The sequence below is a fragment of the Aquarana catesbeiana genome, linkage group LG05, assembly GCF_042186555.1.
Source record: "Aquarana catesbeiana isolate 2022-GZ linkage group LG05, ASM4218655v1, whole genome shotgun sequence".
Taxonomy (NCBI): Eukaryota; Metazoa; Chordata; class Amphibia; order Anura; family Ranidae; genus Aquarana; species Aquarana catesbeiana.
The window spans coordinates 534,368,633-534,380,906 of NC_133328.1; the positions used below are offsets into that span (position 1 = coordinate 534,368,633).

The 12,274-nt window shown below is 39.5% G+C and overlaps 1 protein-coding gene across 2 annotated transcripts in view; it reads left to right on the forward strand.

Moving 5' to 3' along the window:
• The window catches only part of SULF1 (sulfatase 1), a 200,973-nt gene that overhangs the window by 101,517 nt on the left and 87,182 nt on the right, over positions 1–12,274 (forward strand). For both annotated transcript variants that reach the window (XM_073631777.1, XM_073631779.1), the window contains exons 4-5: positions 1,411–1,650; positions 6,222–6,373. In XM_073631777.1, the coding sequence (XP_073487878.1) occupies positions 1,411–1,650; positions 6,222–6,373 (392 nt within the window). The remainder of the gene's footprint in view (positions 1–1,410; positions 1,651–6,221; positions 6,374–12,274) is intronic.

A 12,274-nucleotide genomic window follows, 5' to 3' on the forward strand; every position in this document is an offset into this window, starting at 1 on the left:
GACAACATGTGGTCTGCTTTTTTATGTAGGGTTAGGTTTTTAACTGTACTTACCCTGTACTCCATTATAAAACTTAGTGGGCATTTGGAAATTTTTAGTATAACTGGACTGCCTTATGGTTAAAGTGGTTCCAAAGTCTAATTATTTTTTATTTTTATTTTTTTTATCTTAAAGCATTTTCTGCATTAAAGTGATTGTAAAGTCTCATTTAAAAAAATTAAAAAAATAACAAACATCATATACTTACCTCCTCTATGCAGATGGTTTTGCACAGAGCAGCCCAGATCCTCCTCTTCTCAGGTCCCTCTTTGCTGCCCCTGGCCTCTCCCTCCTATTGAGTACCCCCACAGCCCACAGCTTCCTTTGGGGGAACCTGAGCCAAGTCAGAATGCTGTGTATCCATTCAGACACAGAGCCCCGACCTGGCCCGCCCCCTCTCTCCCCTGATTGGCTGATTGACTTTGATTGACAGCCGCAGGAGCCATTGGCACTGCTGCTGTGTCTCAGCCAATCAGGAGGAGTGTCCCAGACGGGTTAGACATTTGTGGACATCGCTGGAGAGAGATGGGGCTCAGATAAGTAATTAGGGGGTGCTGGGGAGGCTGCTACACACAGAAGGTTCTTTATCTTAATGGATAGAATCCATTAAGATAAAAAACCTTCTGCCTTTACAACTCCTTTAAGGTAAAAAAAACTCCCCTTACTTGCCCTACCTACCCGCAGATATAAACACCTACCTCACTCCTCTCACCACTCCGGCACTGTCCCTCACTGTAGCATCATTCCTCCACTTCCTGGTCTCACAGGGGACACTGAGAGCAGCGTGAACCATAGGCTCCTACTGCTGTCATACAAACTCCTGTGAGGAGGGTGCAGGGGCAGGCTTACTGGTGCTGTGTGTGTCTATGGATCCCACCTTGTAATGCCCCCATAACACGTAGCTTGTTAAGATGGCACCCTAAGGAAAAGAAGCGGACAGTGCCAGTGGAGGACTGCCGAAGAAGAGGTAAGGGACTGCTCTGTGTAATATTTTTGAGGAAAGCAGGTAAGTATAACCTCTTTTTTTATTTTAAGAAAAAGAAATAACTTCCATAATGGCTTCATAAACTTGTATGCATGGTTTTGCCAATCATGCAAGTTTATCTCGATGGAAAGAGAAGGGGAAGACACAATGTTGTCAGCCACCACTAACTTTTAACTTTTGCTTCATTATTGATAACAGCAGAGTGCGGATTTGGTTTAGGATGGAGTTTGAAAGGCTAAGAGAACCATCAGTGATTCTCTCAAAGGGCTATATTACGTGCCCCTAGAGTATCCTTGTCTGAAGTTAGAATTGTGTTACGATTGTCCTTGAAGCTGGTATGGCACATAAATGGTTTATACATTAGCAAAGAATTTTATTTATTTCAGGTTCGTTGCAGGTGATGAACAAGACCAGAAAAATAATGGAGGAAGGAGGTGCGAATTTTATAAATGCCTTTGTGACCACTCCCATGTGTTGTCCCTCGCGCTCATCTATGCTGACTGGGAAATATGTCCACAACCACAATATTTATACCAACAATGAGAACTGCTCCTCTCCATCTTGGCAAGCTATACATGAACCTCGTACATTTGCAGTGTACCTCAATAATACAGGATACAGGACAGGTAAAAGCACGGCTATTCTATACATGGCTTGCAGAATTGGAAACATAATATTTTACTGCTTATGTTACTTTGTGTTCTGGATATATTAGGATAATTAATTTGTAGCAAAGCAGATGGAGCAGGGCTATTAATCCGCTCACCATTTATACAACTAAAGCAGGCTATACACTAGTAAAATTGGGGTGGGACTTAAGAACCTTCATCCAATTTTCTAGTTGTTAGTGGGGCCAAATTGATGTTTGTTTTTTGACCACAGTAATGAGAATATCTTTCATCCAGTGCTGCACTGACGTTTCTGGATTCTGAGTCATGGGGAAAGCAAAAGAATTGTCAAAAGGATCTGCGGGAAAAGGTAGTTGAACTGTATAAAACAGGAAAGGGATATAAAAAGATATCCAAGGAATTGAGAATGCCAATCAGCAGTGTTCAAACTCTAATTAAGAAGTGGAAAATGATTGGTTGTGTTGAAACCAAACCACGGTCAGGTAGACCAACTAAGATTTCAGCCACAACTGCCAGGAAAATAGTTTGGGATGAAAAGAAAAACCCACAAATAACTTCAGGCGAAATACAGGACTCTCTAAAAACATGTGGTGAGGCTGTTTCAAGATGTACAATAAGGAGGCACTTGAAGAAAGATGGGCTGCATGGTCGAGTCGCCAGAAGAAAGACATTACTACGCAAATGCCACAAAGTATCCCGCTTACAATAAACCAAACAGCACAGAGACAAGCCTCAAATCTTCTGGCACAAAGTCATTTGGAGTGATAAGACCAAAATTGAGCTTTTTGGCCACAACCATAAACGCTACATTTGGAGAGGAGTCAACAAGGCCTATGATGAAAGATACACCATTCCTACTGTGGAACACTGAGGTTGATTGCTGATGTTTTGGGGATGTGTGAGCTACAAAGGCACAGGAAATTTGGTCAAAATTGATGGCAAGATGAATGCAGTATGTTTTCAAATAATACTGGAGGAAGATTTGCATTCATCAGCCAGGAAGCTGCACATGGGACGTACTTGGACATTCTAACATGATAATGATCCAAAACACAAGGCCAAGTTGACCTGTCATTGGCTACAGCAGAATAAAGTGAAGGTTATGGAGTGACCATCTCAGTCTCCTGACCTCAATATCATTGAGCCACTCTGGTGAGATCTCAAACGTGCAGGTCATGACAGCCCAAGAATTTACAGGAACTGGAGGCTTTTTGCCAAGAGGAATGGGCAGCTTTACCATCTGAGAAGATAAAGAGCCTCACCCACAAATACCACAAAAGACTTCAAGCTGTCATTGATGTTAAAGGGGGCAATACACGGTATTAAGAACTAGGGTATATAAACGTTTGATCAGGGTCATTTGGGTAGTTTCTTTTGTCATTATGATTTAAAAAGAGTAAACACAGTCGATTGATAATAAATGGCTTCAGCCAAACACTAAGCATGAGTGAAAGAAAAGTTTTTGTGTTATCATTCATATTCTCTGAAAAATGGCCAAGAAATCATCAATTCTGCTAGGGTATGTAAACTTATGAGCACAACTGTACATAGTATTTTAAGGGTTTATCTGCCCAGATGTATATAAACGCTATTGAAACAGGTGCATGCCACAGTTGACAATAGCAATTTTACTAATTTTGTCTTCTGCTTAGTGGCTTGTTAACTGAGACAGTCAATCAAAAAATACTAAGCCCCAATTCACACTTGCATGCGATTTCCAAAACTCAAGGTAAAAATTACCTTATTCTCAATGAGCCCATTTACACTTGATTGTTGTGTCTCCTGTCATGAAGTACAAACAAGTTGATGAGTTTATTTGGGGCAGATTCATGTTTTTTTAGGCCCCATAGATTTTATTAGGAGTAAGTGAAAAATGCTTGTTAACGTGCATTTTTCAAGTGCTTCCATTTACAGTGCCTTGAAAAAGTATTCATACCCCTTGAAACTTTCCACATTTTGTCATATTACAACCAAAAATGTAAATGTATTTTATTGGGATTTTATGTGATAGACCAACACAAAGTGGCACATAATTGTGAAGTGGAAGGAAAATGATAAATGATTTATAACATTTTTTACAAATAAATATCTTAAAAGTATGGCATGCATTTCTATTCAGCCCCCTTAACTCTAATATCCCTAACTAAAAACTAGTGGAACCAATTGCCTTCAGAAGTCACCTACTTAGTAAATAGAGTCCACCTGTGTGTAATTTAATCTTAGTATAAATACAGCCAACAAACTCAGAGGTTTGTTAGAGAACCTTAATGAACAAACAGCATCATGACGGCCATGGAACACACCAGACAGGTCAGGGATAAAGTTGTGGAGAAGTTTAAAGCAGGGTTAGGTTACAAAAAATTTGCAAAGCTTTGAACATCTTACGGAGCACTGTTCAATCCATCATCTGAAAATGGAAAGAGTATGGCACAACTGCAAACCTACCACGACATGGCCGTCCACCTAAACTGACAGGCTGAGCAAGTAGAGCATTAATCAGAAGTCCTTGGTAACTCCGGAGGAGCTGCAGTGATCCACAGGTCAGGTGGGAGAATCTGTCCACTAGACAACTATTAGTCGTGCACTCCACAAATCTGGCCTTTATGGAATAGTGGCAAGAAGAAAGCCATTGTTGAAAGAAAGCCATAAGAAGTCCCGTTTACAGTTTGTGAGAAGCCATGTGGGCGACACAGCAAACATGTGGAAGAAGGTGCTCTAGTCAGATGAGACCAAAATTTAACTTTTTAGCCTAAAAACTAAACATTGTGTGGCGGAAAACTAACTCTGCACATCACCCTGAACACAGGTTGGGACAGAGAAGCTGATCAGAGTTTAAGGGAAGATGGATGGAGCCAAATACAGGGCAATCTTAGAAGAAAACCTGTTAGAGTTTGCAAAAGACTTGAGACTGGGGCCCAGGTTCACCTTTCAGCAGGACAACGACCCTAAACATACTGCCAGAGCTACAATGGAATGGTTTCGATCAAAGCATTTTCATGTGTTAGAATGGCCCAGTCAAAGTCCAGACCTAAATCCAATTGAGAATCTGTGGCAAGACTTGAACATTGCTGTTCACAGGCACTCTCCGTCCAATCTGACAGAGCTTGAGCTATTTTGCAAAGAAGAATGGGCAAAAATGTCACTCTCTAAATGCGCAAAGCTGGTAGAGACATCCCAAAAAGACTTGCAGGTGTAATTGCAGCAAAAGGTGGTTCTACAAAGTATTGACTCGGGGGGCTGAATACAAATGCACACCACACTTTTCACATATTTATTTGTAAAAAAATTGAAAACCATTTATAATTTTCCTTCCACTTCACAATTATGTGCCACTTTGTGTTGGTCTATCCCATAAAATCCCAATAAAATAAATAAAATACGTTTTTGGTTGTAACATGACAAAATGTGGAAAATTTATATATTACTATAAAAGTCTGTTGGGCCAAGAGCACAAAATTATACTCTTGTACTATACGTTGCACATTCAAATGCAAAAAAAAAAAAAGCCTATAAATCGCCTGGCTACACTCAGGCTAAAGCCTGGTACAAACCACTAGGTTTTTTTCGGGTTGAATGAAAAATAAACTGACAGCTCTGGTCAGAGCTGCTGTACTAACAATCCGATGTTAGTACAACGATTTCTCCTACTATTCTATTGTGTTCTGACAGGAGGACAGCCCCACCTCCAGAACACTCCGGTCGGCAATCTCAGCCATTGGCTGAGAGCGCTTATCGGGAGCTGGTTGGCTGCTTGTTTTCCAGGCTGCTTTTTATTGAACCACCCAATGTCACCCGACATTCGGCCTGTGTGTACAAGGCTTCTGTGTCAATGTGGGGCTAAAAAAAAAGAGGAAACCTCCTGTAAGTTTCAGCAGAGGAACAGCTATAAAACGGTGATCTGCTTTCATACAAATTCATAATGGACCTATTCCTCGAGGAATTAGGGGAAAAGACATGCAAATGAGTCATTTTTCACTGCAGCCAACCGTACACACCAAGCCAACAGCTTAATTATTTTCTTTTCCTCAGAAATCATCAAATGGGAGATGGAAAAATAAAGACTGAAAAATGCATCTTAAGTAAGGGGAAAGCAAGTCACAGGAAATATATAATATACTGTATGTGTAATATAAGAATAAGTAGGCTTCCTATAGGCAGGTTGTTCCTCACTTAATGTTACAGTGCCAATGGTTTCACCAGACAGGAAGTGAGGTAAAATCTGTAACAGGGACACAAACAAAAATAAAAATGCTTTTTTCAGTAGATCCCCTGTCAGCTGCTCCCTCCCGTGTCCCTTATACAGATCTTTTTTCAATTCCTCTCTTGTTAATGTGACAGGAAGTGAGGAAAAAACTCTCTCTAGCAAAGAAGAAAACTGGAAAGAGATTCTAACCCTTATCTTTAAAAAACTAAAAAAAGGCTTGTTCCAGGTATACGGTATGTAAAATATAACTTTGCTATGTAATATTTTTTTCATATGTTTGTCTTGAATTGGCTTTTAGTTGAGCAGTGTGAAAATGAACATATTCTAACAGCTTGCTTATAGTGTCTTTTGTTCTTCTCTGTAGCATTTTTTGGAAAGTACCTCAATGAATACAATGGAAGTTATATCCCCCCTGGATGGAGAGAATGGCTAGGACTAATTAAGAACTCACGCTTCTACAATTATACTATGTGCAGGAATGGATACAAGGAAAAGCATGGATTTGAATATGAAAAGGTATGTTTCTAATGTTTTCTAAGAGCAGCCTCAGGTTCTTTTAATATCATAAGGTAGGGGTAGTGATATACAGCAGTTTAGAGCAGGGCTCTCCAAATTTTTCAGTACAAGGGGTACATCATAAATTTTACAAATATTCATGAGCAGCAAAAAATGTTAAAAATCTAGTCCAATAAATGAATGAATACAATATATAATTACTTTTTTTTTTGTAATCAGCATATGATTCAGAACAACAGAGAAAACGTCAGTAAAACAGAGCCAAGGAATTCACACAAACTTGAGCCATTATTAAGGACTCATGCACACTGGACATTATAAAAAAAGCCAGTAGCGTTAGCTGTAGAAAGCTGTAGCTGTAGAGTTAGTTTTTCAGCATTCCTGCAGTAGCCTTTTTCAGCTTTTTTTTAGCAAGACTATACTCCCACAAAAGCGTATGGCTCAAAAACGCTCATAAACGCTGAATAGCCGCATTTTTAAAATCTTATCAGAGGTCAGAGTGTTTTTACAGCTGAAAAACACCTCTACAAACACACTAGTTCTTGGGGGGGTCCAGACAGAAAATGCAGATAAAAGCCCAACATGCTGGGGAGTTTACTGGCTGCAGAAAAAAACATCTGGAGCCCAAAACAGTCATTCAATGTGCATGAGGCCTTGAGGGCGAACAAAAATAAGTTTAATCTGCACCTTTCTCATTAGAGTCCCCTTTAAATCAGGGTTCCAATAAGAGCCCCCCTTTTATCACAGTCCCCCCCTTACATCAGAGTCTTTGGGGTCCCCATCAGAGTGGAGACTGTGCCTGTCAGCTTTAGGCCAGGTAAAATTGTGTACTATACATGCAGTAGGCCCTGGACTGTAGTTTGGAGACCCCTGCTCTAAAGAGTGGGGGTGTTTTGAACCACTGCTCCCATAGAAAGGGCAAGTTTTTTTCTCTACAGCAGTGGTGGTTACCTTTCTTGATAGAGGGGTCTTCTGACAGCACCAACAGACCACACATACATTTTCAGTGAATGTAATGCTACAGAAAGCTCTTGTAGACTGCAGACATGCAACAGGAGATGATCAGAGACTATGGGCATACCACAGGAGATGGGCAAGGCCTGCAGACATGCTATTGGAGTGTTGTTGGAGACTGAGTATACGCTTTAGGAGACTGATATAGACTGGAGACACATTACATGATAATGTTAGGGGCCACTGCCATGCCATTTCTGTCAAAAAGGAAACCTAGAAGGAGAAAAGGGATGGACAGCACAGCAAATACTAAGGTAGTGTGAAAGAAAGAAACCAAGCCATTTACTACTAGAACTGGCCTGAGTAAAGCTAGTACTTTTTCAAACATTTCTACAAAAATGTACAACAAATCCAAACAAAATGTCCCAGTTCATTCAATGACTTGCCGATTGTCGTTCAAAAGTACTTCAACATTTTGTTTTTCGTAACATTAACATTTTGGAATGAATGAACTTTCCTGATTGAAAACTACATGGACTGTTCAAAATTTGTTCATTCAAGAAAAAAATTCCTTTGGTAAGGAAAACACAGGCTACTGTTGGCAGGGGCCCCAAGGGCTGCACAATATGTCAAATGACTGCAGGTTCAGCCCCAGGGCTCTACAGCATGCTGGCAAGCAATGGGCTTTGTTTGACTATTTTCTAAAGAAATCAAACTGTAATGCCACGTACACACGAACGGACTTTCCAGCAGAAAAGGTCAGACGGAATCATTTCATCGGATATTCCGATCGTGTGTGGGCTTCAGCTGACTTTTTTTTTCCAAAAATTCTGACAGACCTAGAAATAGAACACGTTTTAAATCTTTCCGACGGAATCAATTCCTATTGGGAAAACCGTTCATCTGTATGCTATTCCGATGGACCAAAAACGATGCAAGGGCAGCTATTGGCTACTGGCTATAGAACTTCCTTTTCTAGTCCTATCATACGTCATTGCGTTCTAAATGAACAGACTTTGGTGTGATTGTGTGTTGGCAAGTCCGTTTCAGTGGAACTCCGTTGGAAAGACTGTCAGAGTTTATTCTGATGGAAAGTCCGATCGTGTGCACGTGGCATAAGACTTTACATACTTTTTTTTATGCATGTGTAGCTGATTTAGACCAGAACAGTTTCCTGACAATTAAAAAAAGTTGTTGGGTCAAGCATGGACTCAACAAATTATTTACATGCCAGAAGAGACTAGCTGCTGCTTAGGTTGTAATATACTGTAGTAGGGTTACAGAACGTGACACGTTGTTGTAAAAGCAGTACTAGAGGCTTCCCCTCTTCTGCTGGATATTGAGAAAGTCAATTGTACTGCATCTCCACCATTCAGTGGAAACCTTGTATTTTTTAATGAATAGAAGGCTTCCTCTGATTGGCCAAGATGTAGATTGTGATGTCCTCTGTACCTCGGCATGTTAGAGGAAGCCCTGTATACATTGAAAAAATACAAGGCTTGTCCTGAATGGTGGAGGTGCTCCGAGACCAACTGTCTTTAAATACATCAACAGAGGGGAAGTGTCTTCATACTGCTGCCACACATCATCGCTTACTGTACATAGCACACTCTACTATTATATATTGCAGACTAAGCAGCAGCCAGTCTGTTTTGGCATGCAAATAATTAGTTTGGTCCAAACTGCAGGAAACCGTGAATTGTAGTTTAAGGTAACTTATATTGAGACTTGCAGGGTCTTTAAATGCATAAAACATGTGCAAATATTCATGCAATGCTGAAATGTACTGCATATTTGTTTTTTTACCCTAGCATACACTTTATGAATTGACACTTACGAATAAGAAATGTTTCTTGAACAAGGCCATTACAGTCAATAATGATTGTATCTCTGAATGTGTTAATATGATACTCTACTGAGCTATTGATAGAAATAAAGCTATTGTTTGAGGGACAGAGCTTTTATTGCACCTGTCAGGGACATTCTGCACTAATAGCTTATAAACAACTGCTTGTTAGTCAGATTGCTAAGTAGACCTATTATTAACATTCCCATGTTGCATGATACAACGTGTGTTAGCATTGCCAAATGACGTTATTATTTCTAGACCCCTTTTGCTTTGAACTGCTGTTCCCAATTTCCCTTGTTTGACCTAAAGTCTAGGAAATGATCACATGATCTCTGGTTACCAAGAGCATCGTGGGCTTTTCATTTTTGGAGACTGCAGAGAGTCTATTTTTTTTAATTTGACATCTACCTGGTAGACTTGCAGTGTGGTATAGCCTTTGTTCACCAATACAAAGGAAGAAGCAGAAACTACATATTATTGTGCATATGTACAGGTGGCTGCCACTTTTAAATATATCATTACAGGCTATACATAGAAACAAGGTTTTAAACTATTAACATACTTTATATAAATGTTGCGGTTTACATTAAGTTGACCATTTGTATTACTAATAAAAAGGTAATAAAAGACTATAGTTGTATATCAAAACTCGCTGTACATGGCCACTTAATTGTGTCTCTTTTATAAACTATCAATAGAGGTCTTTCAGAAAATTCCCAGAGGCACCATATAACCACGTAATATGCCGATTACCCAATGACTGAATTTTAAACGCACAATTTGTTACCCTTTAAGACAGGGAGAGGCAAACTCTGCCCCCCAGCTGTGGTGAAGCTACAAGTCCCACCATGCCTCTGCTTCTAGGAGTCATGCCTGTGATTGTCAGGGTCTTGCAGTGTCTCATGGGACTTGTTTCAAAAGAGCTGGAGGGCCGAGGTTGCCTACCCCTGCTTTAAAAGTTTCCATAATGTCCCAGCTACAGCCTGCCATGGTATTACAATGACTCCAATGACCCTTATGTTAAAGTGAAAGAGTGCCCAGGCTATGTCTACTAATGTATTTACATATTATGAGTAAGTAGAGCAGTGAAAACCTCATTAATCTCTGTATCCAATAGCATTGGGGAGAAATGTATTTTCAAAGTTCTGTGAAATATTTGCGAATATTCTGTAAGATCAGTATCTTAGCAGTCTATCAGCTCAACAGCCCAACTCTAAGGCCTTTGGATCTTTAAGAAGGAATCATTTTACATGAAAAGATTGGGGATGGTTTAGTTTAATTGTTTTACTGCTTGTTCAATATGTAAATAGTTGAATGTCCAAAGTCTGCGTACAGGTGCACTTTATTTATGGGTGCAGCCGATCTTGCCAATTCCAATACAGTTTACCAGTAGTGTTGGACCACACCAAAGGATGACAAATGAATGAGATTAGGTGAACCTTTGCTGTTGCATGTATCTCCTTAGTTATATAAGGAGCATTAGAGGTTACTATTATTTAAGCTTTGCAGTCAATGTAGTATAGTTACACACAGCTGTTACATGCTTTTTTTTCTGATACTGGATATGTTGAGTAGAATCAAATAATAGTCAAGGTGTCAGGCATATGTGCAATTTTACCAGCAATGCCCAGCAAAGTTTCTCAACCAAATAATTCCAATCTGGCTAATAGACTTTTACCCTATAAGAGCTGTGGTTTTCACATCCTTTGGGCAGTTGAGGTGTCTTAAAGTCATATAATGCATGCTTGTAGGTCAGAAGGTAGATAGCTATTCCTTTCATTGGTTTATTTATCTGACAAAATATCTAAAATCTATGACTACTTTTACATTAACTAACCCAGCACAGGGACACGTTAGATAAATATTTAATCTAAACAGAGAATCTGTTTAAGATATTTAGAACAGATGATAATACATCTTCCTGGAAATTGTAATCATGGAAGTATGGATAGAATATGACTTACTAACCGTAATGTTGATTCATAAACTACTTTTGGTATTGCAAGTTTTGACCTCTTCCTGATGTCACCCTCCTCCACCATAGATTTTGCCAGTTTTTTTCTTAATCAACGTCATAGATGTCTACTTGGAATGTGATATTTTTAGTGTGTTTGTTATCACAAAATGAGTGATTTTTGCATGTGAAAGTTCAACTGATGGTGACATCTGGATAAAAGAAAAGGTTTAATCCTGTGAAACTTCAATCAGGCAAGAGAGGAAGGGGCAACATGTGGCGTTCCTGGGATCTGTAATGTTACGATAAATGATGTTACCATGTATTTCCATCTATAAAACTCACAAACAGGACCTCTGTCCATGCTGTTTTCATTATGCTTTGGAAAAAAATGTGCTGTTGAGTCTCAGGGCAGTACAATTGGAATGGATATGTGAGAAATAACAAGGTTCTGGGAAGATTTCTGAAACGAAGACTTCAATCCTAACAAAAAGCTCGGAAAGTGTGCCAAGGTGACTTGCCTACAGCCGTGAGATTTCACAGAGCTGCTAACTGCTGCAAACCATGAGCCTTTTCAGCATGCCTGCCGCATGCTGGGTTTTCTTCAGACAGTGACACAGATGTTCCAGTTATGGCATTTGACCCATGTAATAGGATTGCACATAAGATTACAAGCTTAATGGTGCTCATCCCCTTAGGTCCTGGAAGATATACGGCGTCAAATTAATTCAGCGTAACCATCCTTCAGTGTTCCTTGATATATTTTATTGCCTAAGTTTTGGCAGGTTTGTGACTTCTATAGGATTTGCAGAATCTCTTTAATATGAACCGATTTCAATTACTATTTTTACTGATTTGTAACAATTGCGTAGGCAAATTTTTTCCTCTTTGTGTACCACATTTACTATGTATGATCCTTTTTTACAGTGATTCTAAATGGATCTGACTCTAAGTTTAACCAAACTCTTCTTGATCATGACAAAAACTCCTACATTATGCTGAACATATTTTCCATGATTTCCATGCCTTTCAAGATTATACTTGTTCCCACAATGAACAAAAAACGTGCATCCCTTTTTCAGGTGTGCGAAGGTGCCATTAATTCCTTATGGCACCCAAATGCATCTTGCTAACGTGTGCATTT